The 20,506-nt window shown below is 36.3% G+C and overlaps 1 protein-coding gene across 4 annotated transcripts in view; it reads right to left on the bottom strand.

Moving 5' to 3' along the window:
* Positions 1–20,506, bottom strand: part of CORIN (corin, serine peptidase) — a 134,388-nt gene that overhangs the window by 38,722 nt on the left and 75,160 nt on the right. For 2 of the 4 annotated variants that reach the window (XR_014584357.1, XM_083835940.1), the window contains exons 7-11: positions 18,050–18,157; positions 13,124–13,234; positions 12,163–12,279; positions 8,886–8,984; positions 3,689–3,920 (exon numbers count right to left, since the gene is read on the bottom strand). Coding sequence is in view for 3 of the 4 variants with exons in the window: in XM_083835940.1 (XP_083692066.1) it covers positions 3,689–3,920; positions 8,886–8,984; positions 12,163–12,279; positions 13,124–13,234; positions 18,050–18,157 (667 nt within the window). In the remaining variant the exon portion in view is untranslated. The remainder of the gene's footprint in view (positions 1–3,688; positions 3,921–8,885; positions 8,985–12,162; positions 12,280–13,123; positions 13,235–18,049; positions 18,158–20,506) is intronic. The other 2 variants (XM_083835942.1, XM_083835941.1) reach the window with 2 other exon arrangements.

Raw genomic sequence — 20,506 nt, 5'->3', positions numbered from 1 at the left:
TTTTATTTACCACATACTCTGCAGAGCAGAAAACATCAGTTTACTCGCAACTGAAGTGCAACTAAAGCACAATGTTCTTAGTCTGTTGATACTTTCTAAACACAGAGTACAGGATAAATTCTATTAGGATTTCCACCTGAAATGAGACACAGTGTACTAAAGGAAAGAGGTTGATATGAATGAATTGATATTGATCAACTATGTTACAGTTACATAACTGTGTGTCTTTCCTTTTAGATCCTCCTCAATATCAAAAATGTCGACTCACACTATTTTATAACTTAAAGTTTCTGAATGGCAGCATTTTTTATTTGTTGATTACAAAAACCAAAACCGACATTAATACGATTAATACATTTAAAAAAAAAATCAATTTTATTAGCTGAAACATCCAAGCCAATTCTGTCTTTCATGTGTTCTCTTTACATTCAAATCTCTGGTCAAAGATGACCCTTTCCAAAAGCTATTGCAAGCCATCCAGTTGTCAATCTGTGGTGAAAGAGTAATGCCTATCCAAGGGCACATAGAAGCCTATTGCAATACTATTAGGAAAAAATGACAATTGGAAGAGCAACTGGTAACTTTTTTGTCTTAAAATCTTTCTCACATTCCCATACTGAGTCTCACGGTTGAGATATTAGAATACTGAGGACATGGATAACAAGTTTGTATTTACTTCTTGGTCAAAACTCATCTCAGACAAACTGTGATGGCTGAGTTACTGTCTATGAATAAAACTAATTGTTTTAATTCTTGCTATCAATTAACAAGAGCACATACCACAAAGCAGAGAAATCACATGCTTCTCCGTAGGAGTAAAGAATAGAAGATTAAAAAAGAAACGTAGCATAGAATTGTGCAATTTTCTGCAAGTTAACTAAAAATATCTCTTTGTCCTCCATTCCATAATGTCCATAATGTGATGCCTAAATTGATGCTTAAGCATAAGGGGCATGAAATTTGACCAGGATAATTCTTCATGTATATCTGTCACTGTTTTGTAACAACAAAGTCAGCTGGAGACTTCTCAAATACACAGGTAGTGTAATTTCCATGTTATTAGAGGCTACCATGACAAGGAAAGCATTTACTGAAACATCTGATCCTCCCAAAATAAGGGAGGCTGATAGACCTATTAGAACGTCATGAGCCACAGTATTTCCAGATTCCGCAAGATGCTGAGCAGTTTCAAGTCATAGCAAAGATAGCTTGTCATTACAAGGATACAAGAATTTATGAGCTTATTCCACATGTTCTTCATCTGTGAAACTCCATAGTTTCAAAGGGAACCTAGGAAGCTTAGCTTCAAAGATTACTTCACCAGACCTGGACTAATACTACCAGTGCCTTCTAAGAGATGAAGAACACTGCTCAGAATTTGAAAACATGCTTGATAGATCAATTTAATAACAGCAAGTTCAGTTCTTTCAAAAAATCTCTTCATCTGTGCTCCTTACTTAGAATAAACTTGGAAGACCTTCATAGCTAATGAAAAGAAAGCACGACGGTCAAACTAATAACACAAAGACAATGAGAAGCTTTACAAAACAGGGACAGATGTTTTATACAGGGGAAGTAGAATTAAAATCATTGAATAACACCTCCTAGAATGAAAAGGACAGTGTGCCAGTATTGAAAAAATAATAGTAATCTAATACATCTCTGTAAGGAATATTTTTATAATGGATGTAGAATTATAACACAAATTTTCAATTCCTGGTTGGAAAGTGCATTTTCACTTCAAAAGCTTAGTGCAGAAAAACTGCATTAGCTGAGCTCCATTTCATATTTACAGAAAATACAAGTACATCCAGTTCAACTCAATTAACTACGGCTATCCTTGAACAAGAGGGCAGTTGTTTTGCAAAGGCAGCAGCAGAATCTCAGAATACAGTTTCTGTACTCAGAATATAACATTCTGCCTTCTAGGATCTTCAACCTCTAGTTAAGTAGATGTATATTTATATTGATATATTGAATATTTTTTTCTGCCCTACATTTACCAGTTACCTCAGAGTCTATTAGTATTATGAGTCTATTTGTTTTCATTTCTAAAATATTTTTATACTTTTACATTATTTGTGTCTGAAAGTATTCCTAAAACATAACTGTAAATCAAAATAATTATACTTCCTTATATTATTTTATTACTTCTTTTATACCACTGAGGAGCATGTAAAGTGCTACAGAACTCAGTAGGGCCTCTACAAGGTATCCTTTCCTCATAAAGTCACTCTCAACTCGTGACCTAACATAGGAGCGAAACATATAAAGAGTTATAAAAGTAAAGCTTTGAATCCTAGAATTTAAAAATTTATGTTGTATATTCAATATGATCTAAACGTGATATTAGTCCTGAGTTGAACAGGAAGTGGGGACTTCCAGAGAGGGACTTCAGACTAAATTTTCTGTGGTTTCTATGTGTTCCTCTTCATGTTTCTGTTCAATTCCTTAAAGTTGAAGACTGTTCTTGTAGTTTAGCTGTATTGTGATACTTCCTAAAATTTGTTAGCTAGATATGTAACTAGCTGCTGAAGCCTGCAAGTTAATTTTTGTCCCTTTACGTTAAAGAAAGACCATTTTTTTATATGTTATACTGCTTTCTTAAAAAGAATAATAATAAAAATATAGACTTGGTTTTCAAACAAGCAAACCCAAAACAGAGCTTGCACTCTAACTTCCCACTATCTTATATGTGATATTCTAACTTCCCTAGTACGTCCCTACGGGAGAATTAAGCAATATATTAATAAATTTCCTTGTGACTCAACTTCAGTTTGCACTAATAAGTATATCACTGGACTAGGAAAAGTTATCTGTCAACCAATGCTACACGGTAGGTAACCTTAGAACATGTATTGCAATTTTCAATGCAGTTTTCTTTTAATGCAGTTTTCTTTCAGTGAAGTAGGGGTTAATTGCACAATACTTTCAGGGCAGGGCAGACCCAAGAAAAGAGAGAGGAACACAGCATGAGAAGGGTCTAGCTGGCAATAGCTCAAAGAGCTCTGCCTGCTAATCAGGTTTATTAGCTCTCCTAATGTTCCATGACAGCTGCTGCCAAAGCCACAATATTTACAGAATAGATCTCTTTTGAACAAACATGGGCATAACCATGGGCATAGAGGTATACGGTGATGTTAATTGATGAAGATGGTAGAAAAATTAAACTATTTTATGCTTTCTGCTTGTCAGATTACAATAAAGAATGATCTGGCAAAACTGCAACACATACTTTATGACACTCCTCTAATTTAGAAAGGTAATTATGCATCAAAACCTTAGATTTTGTTGGTATTATTTGGCTATGGCTTTGCATAGATAAATGATATATAAATGCAAAGAACTATTACAAAGGCTTATGTTCCAATTCAAATTAATTGATCCTATGTTTAAACACCCTTCATAGTGTTGCAATTCTAATCAAGCAAACAATGGAAAATGCTTCATATAAATACCCCATCTATGCATTTTGAAAATTAATAGAACTGTTGTTCCTCTCTTTGTTTTGAGAAACTAGACACACATAATAAATGGCATTTAACACTCTTGTAAAATATGATTCTCTACCTCTTGATACGAAATTTCAAAACAAAATTTCTGGCATTTTCAGTGAAGGCAGAAAATTGAGAAAGATGAATATGATAGACAAAGTCAGTTAAGAATTAAATTAAGTATCATATAGTACCTGCAAGGTGGGATCCGCTGATTTGTATTGGGGTCACATTTTGGTACTAAGATTGTACAGGCAAAAAACATTAAGTACTTGTAGCAGTTGGTCTGAACCAAGGCTGGGAAGAGAGAAGACTCCCAGCTGACAGAGGCTTCCTTCTGAGTCCTGTGGCCCAGGTAGTTTGGGTAACTAGTGTAGTTGTAAGGCAAGTTCATACAGAGTTCCAGAGTAATTGGTTCACACTGACCTTTCACAAAAATAAATAAATAAATAAAATTTTAAAAATTGTATTTTTCCCAAATCTGCAGTCAGAAATATTTTTCCATTTTCTATCACTATAGAAAACAATGTACAGAATTTATCTTCAATTTAGATTGAAATTCAATTTAGTACTGAGACTAATATGACATTTTATTTACTTCACATTTCTAAATGAAATTTAATTTTACTTACTTTTAATTTTGGATTATTTAATTTTACTTACTTTCAAGTATCCTTGAAAAAAAGTATACTATTCAAAAAGACATTTGTTATGAAAAGACTGTATATATTTGCCTACTCTGGAAGCAAATGAATCTTAACATGATTAATATTCTCCACCAGACAGCTGCTAATATCAGTTGCCAGCACAGTGTGTGATCCGATTAGCTGGGTCTTTGAGAGGAAGTTGAAAGAAGATCCAACAGTCAGTCGTTCAGCTGATCAGCAGAATTGGTCAGTATTTCTTGGACTGACATTCACTATTATAATCTCTTTCAGTATTTACCTCTCTAATGTGAGGAACATGATGTTCATTTTGGATACAGCTCTTCCCCTCTGCTGAATTCTTGCATACTGCCAATACTGAACTATTTCTGTTGTCTCAAACCACTTAGTCTCAGCTTTGGAGCGAATGAGATTGTTCAAAGACATCGTTCTTCAATAGTTCTACTCATACAGCACCCATTTCCTTTTCTTCATGATGAATTTCACAGTATCATAGTATCATTCCTGAGCCGGAAGTGACCCAGCACTACTCAGATCAGTTCCTTTTTGTGTTTTGATTTTTCCCCAGTAAACATCTTTTCTTGATGTGTACATAATTAATATTACATGTTCACCAGTTTTTCCATGATAAAACCCAAGTAAATGAACACGAAACTACATGCAATGCTCTAGGTGCTTTTATAACACAATATTATTCAAGACTAAAGGGGAGAAATATACAAATATGTTTCTCTCTTTTTTTATGCCTCACATTTATAGTGGTTAAGGTGAATTCTAGAAAAAAAAATCTAGTAGGATAGGTCTTTATATGTTCTCAATATCATTACAATTTTCACACTGTGTTTAGAAAGCTTCTATCACATTATTTGCAAGTGTAATTATAGGTTTGAAAAGTACTACCTTGAATCTTACACCCAATCTCCCACATCACCAACCAGTGTAACAAACAGAACATATACTACAGGTGAACATCTGACTGAATTTAAGTACCCCAAATATTAATCTTTCTTTCTGATATCTATCCTTACGGTTCCAGAGATATTGCTGCTCCATGTATAGTATATATAAGCACAATTTAGTCAGTGGGAAACGAGGGATAGAATCCATTGCATGTTATCCTAACTAACCAAGATATGCCCATTTTTAATATCTCCATATTTTTATTATTGCCCTATCCTGCTCCACCTGCTATACAGGAATTAGTTCCAAACAGTAGCATCATAGATTATACAAGATATGAGGATGTATTGTCTACCCACAGCAACTCTGAGACCTCCCAGCTACAGTTTAGACAGAATTTAGTGGGATATTTTGCTGAATCACAGAATGGTTGAGGTTGGAAGGGACCTCTGGAGGCCATCTGGGCCAAAACCCAGCTCAAGCAGGTCCACCTAAAACTGTTTTTGGCATGATCATGTCCAGGTGGCTTTTGAATATCTCCAAGGATGAAGATTGCACAACCTCCCTGCGAAGGGAGGGCAACCTGTTCCAGTTACCCACACAGCCAGAAAGAGTTTCTTGATGTTCGGACAGAACTTCCTGTGTTTCATTTTGTGCCCATTGCCTCTTGTCCTGTCACTGGATACCACTGGAAAGAGTCTGGATCTGTTGTCTTTACGCACACACACACCTTCAGATATTTGTTCTGTTATCCTAAATATGTTCTAACTGCATTACAAAGCCAGCCTAAACTGATTAGAAATTATCACATATGGACAACATCCATTATATTCAACATGTATAACATGAGAAATGTGTCCTATGCCTAGCCAGGAATTTTCCAGCAAAAGACTTATCTGGGTCAGAAGATGCTGCTTTGTCAAAACTGAGATTTTCCATAGGAATTCTCATCTCTTACTGAAGATGAAGTAACTCTGGTCTTACAGCAAAAGTAACATGAAAAAAGACAATAGTACTTCCAGATGTTGTACAAGAAAAATCTCTCCCAAATTCTCTTGCTATTCTATTTCGTATAAACAACTACATATTTACTGGACTGAAAAGGGAAAAAAGAGAGATGATCTAGCAGTCTAATTCAGATTACGCATTACTCTTGCTGAGAATTAAAGACTGCTGCTCACAACATGATGAGGACATATTTCCGCTAAATATATTTGATTTCTCCTTAACTAGTGTATGTGTCCCAGGATAAATTGCTTCCTTTTCACCACAAGGGGGACAATTTCTAGTGGGAGATAACATATCCATGAATTGCAAGACACAGAGGAGAAAATGACTGCAATAATTCAATGAAGATATCTGAGATTCCAAGCAAGAAAAATTAAATTATTAACCTTTTATTAAAAGTTTGTTTTAAAAAAAAAATGAAGTGGGTTGTTATTAGTTTTGTAGTATATGGATACCTCCCTTCCCATTTCATAACCCTTTCTAAATATTTGTTGAAGGAAAACAGGCAAGATAAATAAATATATTTATCTCAATCACTTTGGAAGGTTCCATCTCACTTGGATAATTTGGTTAAGGATATGGATCAGAGTACAGACCAACACAAGTGATGTCGATAGTAGGCACTTGCTGCAGACCACCTTAGCAAAAACAAGAGGAGGTAGATGAACCCATCCTTAGGTAGCTGGAAGATGCTTCATGATATTGCAGTCCCTGGTGCTTGTGGGGAGTTTCAGCTATACCGATATCTGCTTGAAGGACAGTGGTTTCATCTTAAAGGAGGGCCTCCTCAGAACACAAGAGCCCATTCCAATGTGAAGCAAGTGGGGCAGAAAAAGCCAGCATAGCTGAACATCGATCTCCTGAAAGATATATATATATAAAAAAAAAAAAAGCACAAAAAAGGCAATAAAGAATTGAAGAGGAATGGAGAGACATTTCCAAGGCATACAAGGATGGATTTTGGAGCTCAGCCAGAGCAACGAGACTACTGAGCAAGAAGAGCTCTCGTAAGTACACTGACAGCAAAAGGATAGGTAGGAAAAATATTGGTCTGCTGCTCAGTGGGGCAGGGGACCTAGTGACCAGGGCCATGGCTAAGGTACTCAATATCTTTTCTGTCTATGTTTTCACTGTCTGACCTCATTGGAAGGCTGCTTTTTATCATCCTAGAAAGGTCATGGAATCTCATTACTGAAAGAAGGCAAACATAATATCCACCTTTAACAATGGCAAGTAAAGGATCCACGGAACTACAGTCCCCTCAGGCTAACCTCAGTCTCCAGAAAGATTATGGAGCAAAACCCTTCCAGAAGACATCTACACATGAAGAAATAAAGGTGACTTGGAACAACCAGCATGGATTTCTAATGGGAAAATCATGCCTGATAATCCTGATTGCTGTCTACGACAAGATATATGACTGTGATTCCCTTTTATTCAGCACTGGAGAGAGCATACCTGGAGAATTGTGTTTTTTGGCTCCCTGATTCATAAAAAGAGATTGACATACTGGAATAAGGTCAGTGGAGGGCCACTGAGAAGGCTGGGGGACTTGAACATATGATATACAGGCAGAGGCTATGAAAATAGGGTTTGTTCAGCCGTAAAAAGAGAAGGCTAAAGGGAGATCTCATTGCTGTTAACAATTACCTAATGGGATGGTGCAAAGAAGATGGAGCCAGACTATTAGAAGTACACAGGTGAGATGAGAGGTGAAAGACACAAGTTGGAACCTATCAAATTCCAGTTTAACGTAAGGAAAAGAGGTTTTTACCATGAGGGAGGCCTAATGCTCTAAAAAGTTGACCAGGAAGACTGTGGAATCTCTGTCTTTGGAGATGCTCAAAATTCAACAGCACATGTCCTGGGCAATATTATCTAGTTGGCACTGCTTTGATCAGGAGTTTTGACAAGTTGACCTCCACATGTCCATTCCAACCTAATCTACTCTAGGATTCTACCTAATGTAATACAGCAACATGGTAATATTATCCAAACAATCCAGTAGTACCAAACAAACCTTCCAGTAGGTATTGCTCAGGTCAACAAAGTAATTATAGGATATGTCTACCCATTCACATATAAGCAAAGGCAAGCTTGCTCTGCCCATGTGGTGAGGTATCTTGAACTGCTGACTCTATTAATATATCACCAAGTTTTAATTCATAAATCATTCTGAATACAGTTCTGCCCAAGTTTCAAAACCAAGTAAAATTGACTTCTCTTGAGTATCTGTTCATAGTGCTGCATTGCACACTCAGAAGTAAGTGCACAGTGGGTACAGTAGGTTTGCATAGAGTGGTATAGCACAGGACGTAGAAAGGAATATGATACACAGAATGGAAGATCCTGATCCCCTACAATACATATTGGTCAGAAGAATAACTAGTTTAGCCAGATTGAATATCAGAATTCTTCCCTGGGAAAAGGGATGAAACTTCTCCAGACCACTAAACACAGTGTCATGCTTTCTTGTATTTTTTAAAATAAATTATTAGCTTACACTTACACTTTGTTGTTTACTTTATGTAAACAGTGAACTTGATTTAATATTAACAAAAAGTGTAAATGTAAACATTCATTAAGAACATATCAAAAATTCACAGAAGGCAAAAATATCTCAATGTCAAATATTATCTCTTAGTACACCTATAATCGAGATTTACACATGATGCCTTGCCCTTTTAAACAGTTAACCATTATACATATGGCATTAAATAGTAAATGAAAGTATTACTTACTGCGTCCTACCCTGCATCTTCATTGCACTCTAAAACACCCTAGAAGAGTGACAGTATGAAGCATGTGACCTACTTACTGCAGTTTATCTGGCTGTTTCTCATTTCACAGAGAGAAGTTCCACAGGTATCAGGACAGGAAGTACATCTCTGGTCTCCCTCCTGACAGAGGGTTTGACCTGAGGAAAATAGAAATTTACTATTCTGATGTACCAGACTAATAAAAATGACTGTGGTGATGAGAAAATACAGAGAGACTCATAACAATTTGTTATTTCCTTTACATAATTGAATAAGTACCCTACAGCATTTCTAGTAAAGTGTTGTAAGGAAGAAAAGCGTGAAGAAATGTCCAGATGTCACTTCTTTGCCCCTCTGCTTAATATGAGAATTTATATTCCCAAACCCTGAAGAACTATGGATCTCTGAAAGCCGTCTACCATGATCTTGCCTGGGGCAGAGTATGAAAAGTCATGGAAATTGGATTTCAAAGGGAACAATAGGTCCTAGTTAAAAGAGAATATCCTCTGGGAATTATCCTCCAGTGCCATTCAGCTGATCTGCTTTTCATTTCATGATTGTTTTGGTGGACAATAAAAACTATCCTAAAGAACGTTTGTCAGATCTGAAGCTTTATTGCCCATCTTTGGTTAGTGAAAAAACAAAAAACAACACACACGCACCCTCCCCAAACTCTATGATCTTGAAGATGGATGTTAGAATAACCAAAAACAGCACTTCATCAAAAAGTTTATGAACAAATTACCTGGATAGCTAGTTTCTTTGACAAACCTCTGGCCTTTTGTTTTTCTCATGGTGGTACTAACTTCCTTCCAAACAATTAAATTCTCTCTTTCACACGACTTTTGCAAAATTAGTAATTTAATTTATTATTCCTCTACACAGAGACTGAATAGTTCGTATTTTATCATCTCATCCTGTTTGAAATTATTTATTTTAAATTATTTGTTGAAATTATTTATTTTATTTTTAATATTTTATTTATTTTTATTGCAGTAGTGTCCATAAACATTAATCAGTCAGTCATGACATCCTTATATTGGGCATACAAAAGATGCTGAAGAAACCAGGACCTTGTTCCAAAGAACTAATGAAGATGTAGCCATATTTTTCCTAATTATGTGTGTTTACTTCCCTTCATACATGGTATCTATTGAAGCAATGCAGATACTTTCTTTTGTTGCAGTATTTGACCAGCCTATTTTACAGGAGCTTTTGATTGCAAAATCAAACTGGAAAGGTAGGAACAACTTTTTGACTTCTAAAGCTATCACGAGTCTTCACATCAAAATTCTTTTTTCAATTTTGCTCCATCTCTTTCTTATCCTGCAGTGGAAGAGCTTCGCAACTCCTTAAAACTCCCTGTAGATTATTCTGATCCTAACATAGACAATACTGAACTTCTATAACCACACTCTACCCTGTCTCAGATCACTTTAGCCCTAACTTTGCTGCCTCTGCTAAGCATATTCAAATATTTTACCTTGCAGAGCAGAGAAGTCTTTGTACTTAGTGTACGTTCTATGACATTTTCTGTAGTTGTTGAAATCAGCTACACATATACACAAGAAATACAAAAGAAAGTTACAAGCTGGAATTCTGTCTTCCTTTTCAAGAACTATACAAAGAACTAGAGAGGCATAACCAAAATGAAGTCCAAATTCTGTCTCCATATTCTCAGGTAATTTTGGAACAAAAGGGATACAGTTGCTGAAAGGAGGATTTCTGCTTATGGAATATTGCAAAAATTAGAAAGGGGTTTTTGCATTTTGAGGAATGAATAATAGAAGACAAGCCAAATTTTTGTGTTAAAAAGTTTTGCAGTTTAATGCTAACTGGAAAACTCCTTTAGTATATAGTGAGATCATGGTCAACATAATTATCACCCCTTCCTACTCCTCTGCATTTAGTATCCTTCAATTTGCATCTGTTCATTATATCCGCCCCCCCCCCCAAAAAAAAAAAAAAGTTTTTTAAAACTATTTCTTCAATATTCATAGAGACAAAATGCAGTGAGAAACGCATTACTGATTTCTACCCCAGTTCATGCATCACAGTGCCAGTGAAATTCTCTTTTAGTAGGGATAAATAAATTTAAGAATCTTACATTACATGAATTTAAAAAATGAAATGGCTGCTTCTAGAATGCTCTGAATAGTTTTTTACTTTCCAATTTATCTCATTCTCCTGCATCATTTCTTTCACATTAAAAATGAACATTTCATTATCAGCCAAGAGAAACAGAGGATCATAGAATTCATAGAATAAAACTGTGGATGGGCCTCAGGAAGGAAGAAAAATTATTCCAAGCAGTTTGTGAGATTAGGTGGTCAGAAATAAAGACAAAACTTCGTCCTCAGTTTTTAGATTGTGACAGTCAGATCTGAAAGAAATTCCCTGAAAGACCTTTTTTTCAACAACTTCATTAATTGCAGAGAAGAATGATGGTAATTTATGTGTTTCAACTTCTTTTGGAATGCAGATGTTTAAACTGGAGTAAGAAGATCCAAAGACCTTTCCTAAGGAAAGGAGGCTTATGTAATCACACCATGTATGTATCTTTTGAATACATTGTCCTATAACCACTGTGTCTGACAGCACTAGAGTTTTCTAAATGAACTGAATTCCTTTATTTTTCTTAAAAATAGCAGTCATTATAGAAATACTTGAAAAATTCTCTCACTGAAAGGCTGTGATCTGAACCTGCCCTTCACCAGAAGCAAAAGAATTATATATGAAAAATACCTTCAAATGTTGAAAACATGACAATCAAGTCTAGTTCAGGACAAACGTATTTGGAAAAACATGGTCTGGGGTTCAGGAAACTTCTTGGTTTCCTTTTTTTTCCCCCCACACAATCCATCATAAGACAACTAGTAAGTAGCTGTGAAAACTTACGTCCTCACATGCTTTCTTTCAGTCACACTAAATAATCAGTTTACTTACAAAAACCTCTTTTCTGTGACTCACAAGTTCTTATGCAAACAGTATTCTCTTGAGAAAATTCCTCCTCAGATGACACCAATTCCTATAACAGCAGTCTCTAACCACTGTATACAATGTCAGTATGTATTTATTTATTTCAAGTAACAGCTCATCAGTCAGATAACCCAATGCTATGGTAAATATCACCTCCATTTCTCCAACTTTTTTTTAAGGACTAATAAAACTCACCTTACAATTTCCTTTGTGAATGCAAAGACCTGCCAGCCTTAGCAAGTGTTATTTGAAAAGCAAGGCAAGTCTATTTGACAAACAGTTTTAGCTAAAGGCACTTCAGAATAAAGCAGTCAATGGTAGGTTCTGTAAGAAGAGTAAAATGCAAAATTTTCTTACTTTCACTGCAGTTTTCTTCATCACTTCCATCTTTACAGTCATTATCTCCATCACACTGGAATGCACTAGGAATGCATTGTCCATTTTTGCACTCTACCAGACCCTGACTATGACAAGCTGGGGAAAAAATGATATCTTCATCAATGTTGGTTAATAAAGGTCTCAGTTATTTTTGATCATCATAATGAAGTTATTTTAGGAGAAGCTGATAACACTGCTTAGTACTGAAGGTCAGAAGACATTCTTCATTATATGTAAAATATGCATTCAATAGCCTACAGCTGTGCTGATCTTTAACTGCAAGGACTGAAACTGTATATGTCAGGTATTAGTAGCAGGCTGAGATGAAGGTTCAGCTGTTTTCAAGGAAAAAAAAAGTTACACTCATATAAAAATTCTGTCACCTTTTCTTTGCCCACGTTTACATTCCCTTATTTAGATTAGGTTCTTAGATTTCAGGGGGAATTGTAGGATAGCAGTTGCAAGATCAAGCACTAAAAGGCAGCAAGATACTAGAATCAAAGCTGCATGATAGATTTTGCAATTTCAACCATTATTCTAGTGTAGCTCTTGTGCAGGTATACATCATCACTGTTGAAACAGAAGTCCAAACCCTAACAAGGTGTGATAAGTAGCATACAAACACATCAGAAAGCTGTCACAAACTCCAAATGCCTACAGTTTAAGAGGGTATATACATTCATTCATCACACTTTAACAGAAACACCACAGTTAACAGAAAGCTAACAGACCAACGTTGGTACTTCTCAACAATGACAACAAACATTGAATTTGCTACAACCAGAAGGAATATCTGCTAATTGCAAACTTCTGAAATCAAATGAGCTTATGATTTTGCTTTACAAGCACTATGTATGTGTACTTCTTATCTTAAATTTTGGTTTTGATTCTTAAAGAAAGAAAAAAAAGAAAAAAACATTTAGAGATTAAGAGAACTTACAGCAATTGATTTCATCTGATTTGTCTATACAGTCATGGTCACCATCACATACCCAATCAGCTGTTATACATCTCCCATCTCCACATTGATGGTGTGTCAATGGATTACAATCTAAATAAAATGTAAAAGTAAGTCCAAAAGAAGCACACAAACAAACAACACAGCTGGATAAAAAACTACCAAATGTATATTTTCTATTAATGATCAGTTCTGCTATGCCTATAAACTGATCATTCTTACTACTTAGCCATTATGCATTAGTAACTTACAATAAGCGTTTTTATATACCTACTGATTTTGGGAGCGGATAGTGGTTATACATGTTCTGAATTCTACTTAGTGATTTCTACTTAGATAGTGATGCATTTATTCTATCTCTCAGGTGCACAGTTGTTTCCATTTGCAAGTAAACAAGATTCTAAGATTTATCAAGTGGATTAAAACATCTTCTGGTTTCCCATCTCATGAGAAGATTTTCAGTTATCCAGTGTTTTCAGTTACCACCGAAGAAAATCATTCCTTACATTTATTTTTTTAACAAAAAAGGTAAAAAAAAAAAAAAAGTTTTCAGCTAACACTTGGCACTTAGTCAAAAACTGCTATGTTTTTGCATACACACAGAATTTTCCATAAGAATGATCTAAAAAGAAAGTATTCCAATCTTCTTGCTCCTTCTACACAAATGCTTCCACAAATAAAGAAAAGCATTCTACTGAGTAGGCTGTGTAAAGGAAATACACATAGTTGAAAATGTTTGACAGGCTTAAGGGAGTAATAATTATCTAACTATACCTGCACTTTAGCTTTGGCGTAGGGTTTCTTAAAGGATTAGTAGTGGGAGGAGAAGGAGGGTGTGGGTTGATGATTTCTGACATTTCCATTTCTCTCCAATCCGATTCACAGCTATACTAAGTATGAAGCATAAAGCGTGGACCACACAGACAGTTAGGATCTCAAAAATGTTATAAAAATCTATCATAGGTCAAGAAGGAAATGCTCACAACATATATTACAAGCAGAAGTAACCGCCTCCACTCAGAACCTGGTGGAAGCTTAATAAACATGGTTAACATGGCTCTAACTGTACCAGTATATATATTTTACTAATGTCACCATGCTAGCCTTGATCACTAAATTTTTAATAAGCTTGGAGCATGAGCAGAGTAAGTTCGTGCGTGTCTGCAGTTTGCCATGGAGACATACTTAATGAATTGTTCACAAAGTGCCTGAATGGTAATATTTAAGGATAAAGGTAAACCCCATGCCTTGGCCATACACATAAAGTATTGTAAATTACAGTATGTTCATAAATTATACAAGTTCAAAATGTCTTGCAAATACAGATAAATTGGTAGGGAAAAAGATTTGTACCATGGTCCAGCATTAACTCCAGGAACAGCTGCTCTAGTCTGTGATTAATTCACTCCCTCCCACTCAGGGCCAAATCAGCTGGGTTCATTTATAGTCTTCTTCAGCCAGTTAAGCCAATTCTGTCTGACTTTACATCAAAATAGATAGGGAACATAGACCCAGTCCAGTCTGCCAAATCTGCTCTGAAACTCTTTTATAGTCTGTACAAAATGTTAGATCTTTAATTTTATATAGAAAATTTATCTCAACATAAGAATGCTAGGAGTCAGATTAAGCAAAGTCTTTCAGGAAAGCAAGTTTATGAAAGAAAACACAAAACAACTAACACCAACTGAAAGTAATGAAAAACCTTTGAGTATTTTTTATTTGGAGAAGAAACGTAAAAGAAATCTCTGAAAAAAATATATGTTCTGATTTTTAGTCTTGAAATTCTCTGTGTTTTTTCTGTAAAAAGCAAAAGAAAAAATATGAAAAATAATATTTTAACTTTAAAAAAATTATTTTAAAGTTAACAATTATTCTCAGGTACCATACTAGGAGGAAAAGTTAGAAAAAAAATAAGGCTTTCAGAGTTTCCAAATATTTGCACAAGATAGTAATTCTTTTTTATGGCAAAACTTCATTTTTCTTCTATGAAAACAAATACAGGCAGGACAAAATATAGTAAGGCAGAATTTACAAAGTCAATTGAAAACAGAATTTGAAAGAAACAGAATTGAATCATCAAAACATGCAAGTTTTCAATGAAGCTAACGTAAAAACAATTCAGTTGTGAAACTGTTGGCATCACAAGTGTAATCCCTCTTATGATTTACTTTAGTCTCAGTCAAATTTGGTCAAGCTAGCAAAAAAGTAACCATAACATCTTGAATAAGTTCAAAAGAGATTTCAGGCCCTTCAGGGTCTTGAGTTGATTGGTTAAGGGATCAGGAGCACAGGTAGTATTTTCCTCTGTCCTTCCAGTTGCAGGGAACAATATGGAAGAAAGAGATCCAGCTTATCTATACATGGCTCCAAGGCCAGTGTCACTGGCAGAATTGGGTTGTTTTGTTTTGTTTTTTTTAATCACAGGATGGTATCCACAACACCAGGCCTGACAGTGCCTGCTGTGATACACTTTTCTCAAAGGGGTGCTACAAAGGTCCTTCAGTCTGCTCCACAATGTGCTGAGTACACTGGAGCACATTTGAAATGTTTCTACACTAGTGCATACAGCATAAGGAATAAGCAAGAAGCTTTGGCTCAGTCCCAGAGCTGCAAAATCATTGGTGTAAGTGAGAACTGGTGGGAAGAGGCCTGTGACTGGTGTTCTGTGATGGACAGTCATGGGCTTTTCAGAAGGGATAGGCAGGGCAGGCAAGGAATAGGGGTGGCACAGTATGTAATGGAGAGGCTTGATTGCACCAAAACTTTGACATTGGATATGGGAAGAGCAGAATTCAGGCTGCTTAAGGAACTATTTAGTGAGGTCTTCTGGTAATCTGCTTCTGAAGGTATTTCTGAAGGACCTTTTTGAAAAATTCGTCGATGCTGATCACTTTTAAAGAGTCATCTCTTAAAAGCACAGAAGATAATTCCAAAGTTTCAGAAGTCAAGCAAGCAGGGCCGAAGGCTGCCTTGGCTGAGCAGGGATCTTCTTTTAGAATTTAGGCAGAAAAGGAAATGTATGCACAGCGGAAACAAGGCCAGGCAACAGGAGGACTACAGAGATGCTGTTCACCATTGTATAGAGATGCTGAACACCATTGACTGTTTGCCATGATTACCATCTTAGGCAATACTGCTATTGCCATTGAGGGAATGGCTCAACTAGAGCTGAAGCTGGCCAGTACTGTAGGGGACAACAAAAAGGGCTTTTCAAGTATGTTAACAGCAAGAAGAGGATCAGAGGTATCATTGGTCTATTACTTGGTGAGGTCAGTCACTTCACAAACAGGGATGTAGACAAAGCAGAGACATTTAATACCTTCTTCACCTCTGTTTTCAACACTGATAATGGGCCCTGAGACTCCTGAGTTGGAGGACTTTGACTGGGGAAATGATAAACTCCCAGATGACTCTGAACTTGTGTGGGATTTGATGCTCCAGCTGAATGCACATAAATTGATGATGCCCACTGGGATTCATTCAAGGGTACTCAAAGAGCTGGCTGATGTTATCTGGAGACCTCTCAACTATTTTTCAATGGTCTTGGGAATCTGGAGAAGTCCTAGTCAACTGGAAGCTGCCAAACGCTATCTCAATTCTCAAGAAGGGTAAGTAAGAAGACACCAGTAATTACAGTAATTATAAAGTAATTATCTCACTTCAGTGCCTGGTAAAATTATGGACAAGATTGTTGTGGGAGTTATTGAAAAACACTTGAAAGACAATGCAGTCATTGGTCATAGCCAACATGGGTTCACGAGGGGAAAGTCCTGCTTAACTAACTTAATTCCCTTTAATGACAACGTTACCCACATAGTTGACCAAGGGAAGCCAGTTGTTGTAATCTTTTTGGATTGCAGCAAAGTTTTAGCGCTGTCTCTCACAGTATCCTTCTGGACAAAATGTCCAGCGTAACAGCTAGGCAAGTACATAATACAATGGATGAACAATTGGCTGACAGATTGGGCTCAAAGGGTTATAGTAAGTGGGGTGCATCTGTCTGGAAGCCAGTCACTAGTGGGGTCCCCCAGGGCTCAATTTTCAGACCAGTTCTTTTCAATGTTTTTATAAATGATCTAGACATAGGAACTGAATGGACACTAAGTAAGTTTGCAGATGGTACTAAATCAGGAGAAGCTGTTGACTCCCTTGAGGGTAGACAGAGAGATCTTGACAAATTATAGTGCTGGGCAATCACCAACTGTATGAAACTTAACAAGAGCAAATGCTGGATTCTGCACCTGGGAGAGGGTAATCCTGGCTATACATATTGGCTGGGGGGATGAGAGCCTGGAGAGCAGCCGGCGGAAAGGGATCTGGGGGTTTTGTTCGCTGGCAAGATGAAAATAAGTCAACAGTGTGCCCTGGCAGACAAAATGGCCAACTGTATATTGTGCATTAAGCACGGTATAGTTTATGGTTAAGGGATGTTCTGTTCTATTTAAGAAACATGCATCAGGAGTTAACTAACTTGCTCATGATTTAATAATGGCATTGTAAGCAAGAGAGATACATCTAGAAGAAGTTATAATTGCACCTTTATCTTATGAATATTGGTTTAATAGATACAAAACACCATTAAACTTCTTGGTCAGGTTGATGGTTGGACTTGGTGATCCTAAAGGTCATTTCCAACCTAAATGAAATTATTCTAAGAATGATTCTAAAGCAAATTACAAACCAGAATATTTCTTCAAAGTACCATTAGTTCCAAGGTTTGGATTAACCCAGAACTCTACATTTAAACCTTTCCAAATTGCATATAAAAAACTGTGAACTGTTTTTACTTTTCCCAAAGAGAGTAACATCAGGGTATACTACTCTTGTAGTAGTTTAAGGAAAATTATAACCATCTTAGACAATAGTGCTATCTTAAAGACTTTAGAAAAGTGTAAAGCTTTTATTTACCACAGTTCTGTTCATCACTAAGGTCTCCACAGTCATCATATCCATCACATACAAAGGTATAATTGAGGCATTTTCCTGTGTTACAACGAAATACATCATCACTGCAGTCTGCAAAACAAATTTTTGTAAAACGTTAACATGACATTGGGCTGGTTTCTTATAAAATATGAACACTGGAATTTACTGACTTAAACAACATTAGCTAGAGAAAGAAAAAATTTATAGGTCTGAAATAATATTCAGTGTGTACCAGTTTATTAGAATCTAACACAGAAGAAAAAGAAAAATCAAAAGCAATTTTTAGACATATTTTTTTTTTCTACTAATTGTTTTCTGTCTATATGATCAATACTAAGAGGTGGTTGAAATCTCTGTACCATAAAAAGTATGTTTGATTTCTCTTGCTCTCCTTTTATCTTCCACACACTAATAAATGCAAGTCAGTCATCTGGGAGAAATTTCTTGAGACAGTAAAGACAGCACTCAATATTTATTCAGGCTGTGGAAGGAAATGAATAATGAAAGATATACTAAGGAATTGGAACATTTCATTCTGGTTACAGATTACTACTTGGTAAATAAGCAAGGAATTAGATGAGTTGTGAGAAAACAGAATGTCATTTCAATCTTGCTGACCAAGATGTTCATGAGAAGATTTCAAGGCACAGATGATTTGATCCCAGGTTATGTAAATGGTAGAAACACAGAATGCCTTTTCCAGTAATAGACGTGTTGTTTGGAAAGACTAAGAAATTAAGAATGAGAACATGTTGTAAGGTGGAAGGAAATCAGCGGCTGCATTGTTTCCAGAATGAAAAATATACCCAAAATCTCACCATGATCACATATTCAAGGCTAAAATACTGTTCAACTGTTTTGGAATTCAAGTTGAACAACCTTATGAAGAAAGACATTAATTCTCATTTATATGTCATCATCATATGGCTTGTGCACAAAAGTGACATGAATTATTTAAGATCTTATTTTTAAGTAAAGCTTTTCCTAGTCAAGTAAGAGACTTTGTTTACTCATGTTATCAGCCACATCCAGACATAGTACTGTGAGTCAAAGACTAGTGAGTCAGCCAGAATAACCCGTTTTCATATAAATAACATTAATTTCTCTGATCTCAGTGATTATTTTTTTCCAGCTGCCTTTCATAATTGAAATATATTTTTCCAAACAAGTAAAAAATATGGTAAACAGTTCTAACTTCCTAACACTGGCTGAAGAGAAAGTGCCCTGGTTAACGTACAGAACAAAATATTTAATTACTTTATACATACAAAGTTAATAAGAAAGGTTGTGGGTGTCATGGGGTAAATTACTGGGAGAGTCCTGAGCACCTGAGGTGGGTATTAGGTGGAGCTGAATCTTCTAACAGCAAAATCAAGATCCCCTGACCCTGCTTTTGAGCCTGCCTTTGATCTTACAGTGGTTTCAAAGGATTAACTGTTCCTGACGCAGTTTTGAGCTTGGAAGATGGCCTGATGCCTTCTTATCAAGGTATTCTTAGCACTGACAAACCTAACCAGGTTTAGCCTTTCTTTCCATGGCTGAGGCCTGCAATAACACTCTGAAAAATATTTTCTGAAAATACCTAAAACATGTAAATAATATCAGGTTCAGTAAAAAAACATGGGACCTACTTTATAGTTAGGAAACTGGAGAGAAGAGAAAGTAGAATTGGTGGTGCCTGGTCCCATGAGTAAAAACTTTTGATTACAAATACACAGTTGGAAAATGACTGGCCTGGTTTCACTGCCCTCCTATAGGCTTTTCCTTTGCCTCTAGCTTTCCAAGGGAGAATCCTAAGCTGTATAACAACTGGGTGGACAATCCCTCCTTCCCGTTGAAGCTATGCCACTGCAGCCAAGGAAGTTCTTTGTGTCCGTTTTTACTGGGACACCTAAATATTTTACAAGAGCTCTTTCCTGGACTGCACACGGAAATTGCTCAGAGAACAGGGATTGGAACCCAGGTTTCTCCCCTCAGCTGAGCTGCACAAACACTAAGGAACAGAATCAAGCTACCACTTCTTTAGCTCTTGGCTTGAGACTCCTGCGTTCATGATTCCACGGTGATCCAGCTTTGAAAGAAATATGTGCTTCTAAGTATATTATACACCAACAGGTGCAGCATTCTCCCAGAAGGTATGCAGTGGGGTTTCTAACCCTCCACATGAATGTAGGCCAAGTCTTCCATCTCTTAAGTGAGTGCTCTAACTGCTGTGTTTCTCGAGGCTTTTCCAAACTCAGCTCTAGAACATGAACAAAAGCATCACTTCAAGCCCTTCTGCCACAGAAGCATTTATGCTTTCTACTAGTTTCACATCATCTTAGAAAGTCCAAACATAATTTGAAGGATAATGTTTCAGGGGATGAAGCACAATACTATGGCTAGACCATGAGTTTTGTAGTCAATAGTTAGTTTAGCTTTAAAAGAATAAAAGGCATG

The sequence above is a fragment of the Anser anser genome (genome assembly GCF_964211835.1).
Source record: "Anser anser genome assembly, chromosome: 4".
Classification (NCBI taxonomy): domain Eukaryota; kingdom Metazoa; phylum Chordata; class Aves; order Anseriformes; family Anatidae; genus Anser; species Anser anser.
The sequence above is the reverse complement of the archived record's forward strand: the minus strand, read 5'-3'. Positions and strand labels throughout refer to the sequence as shown.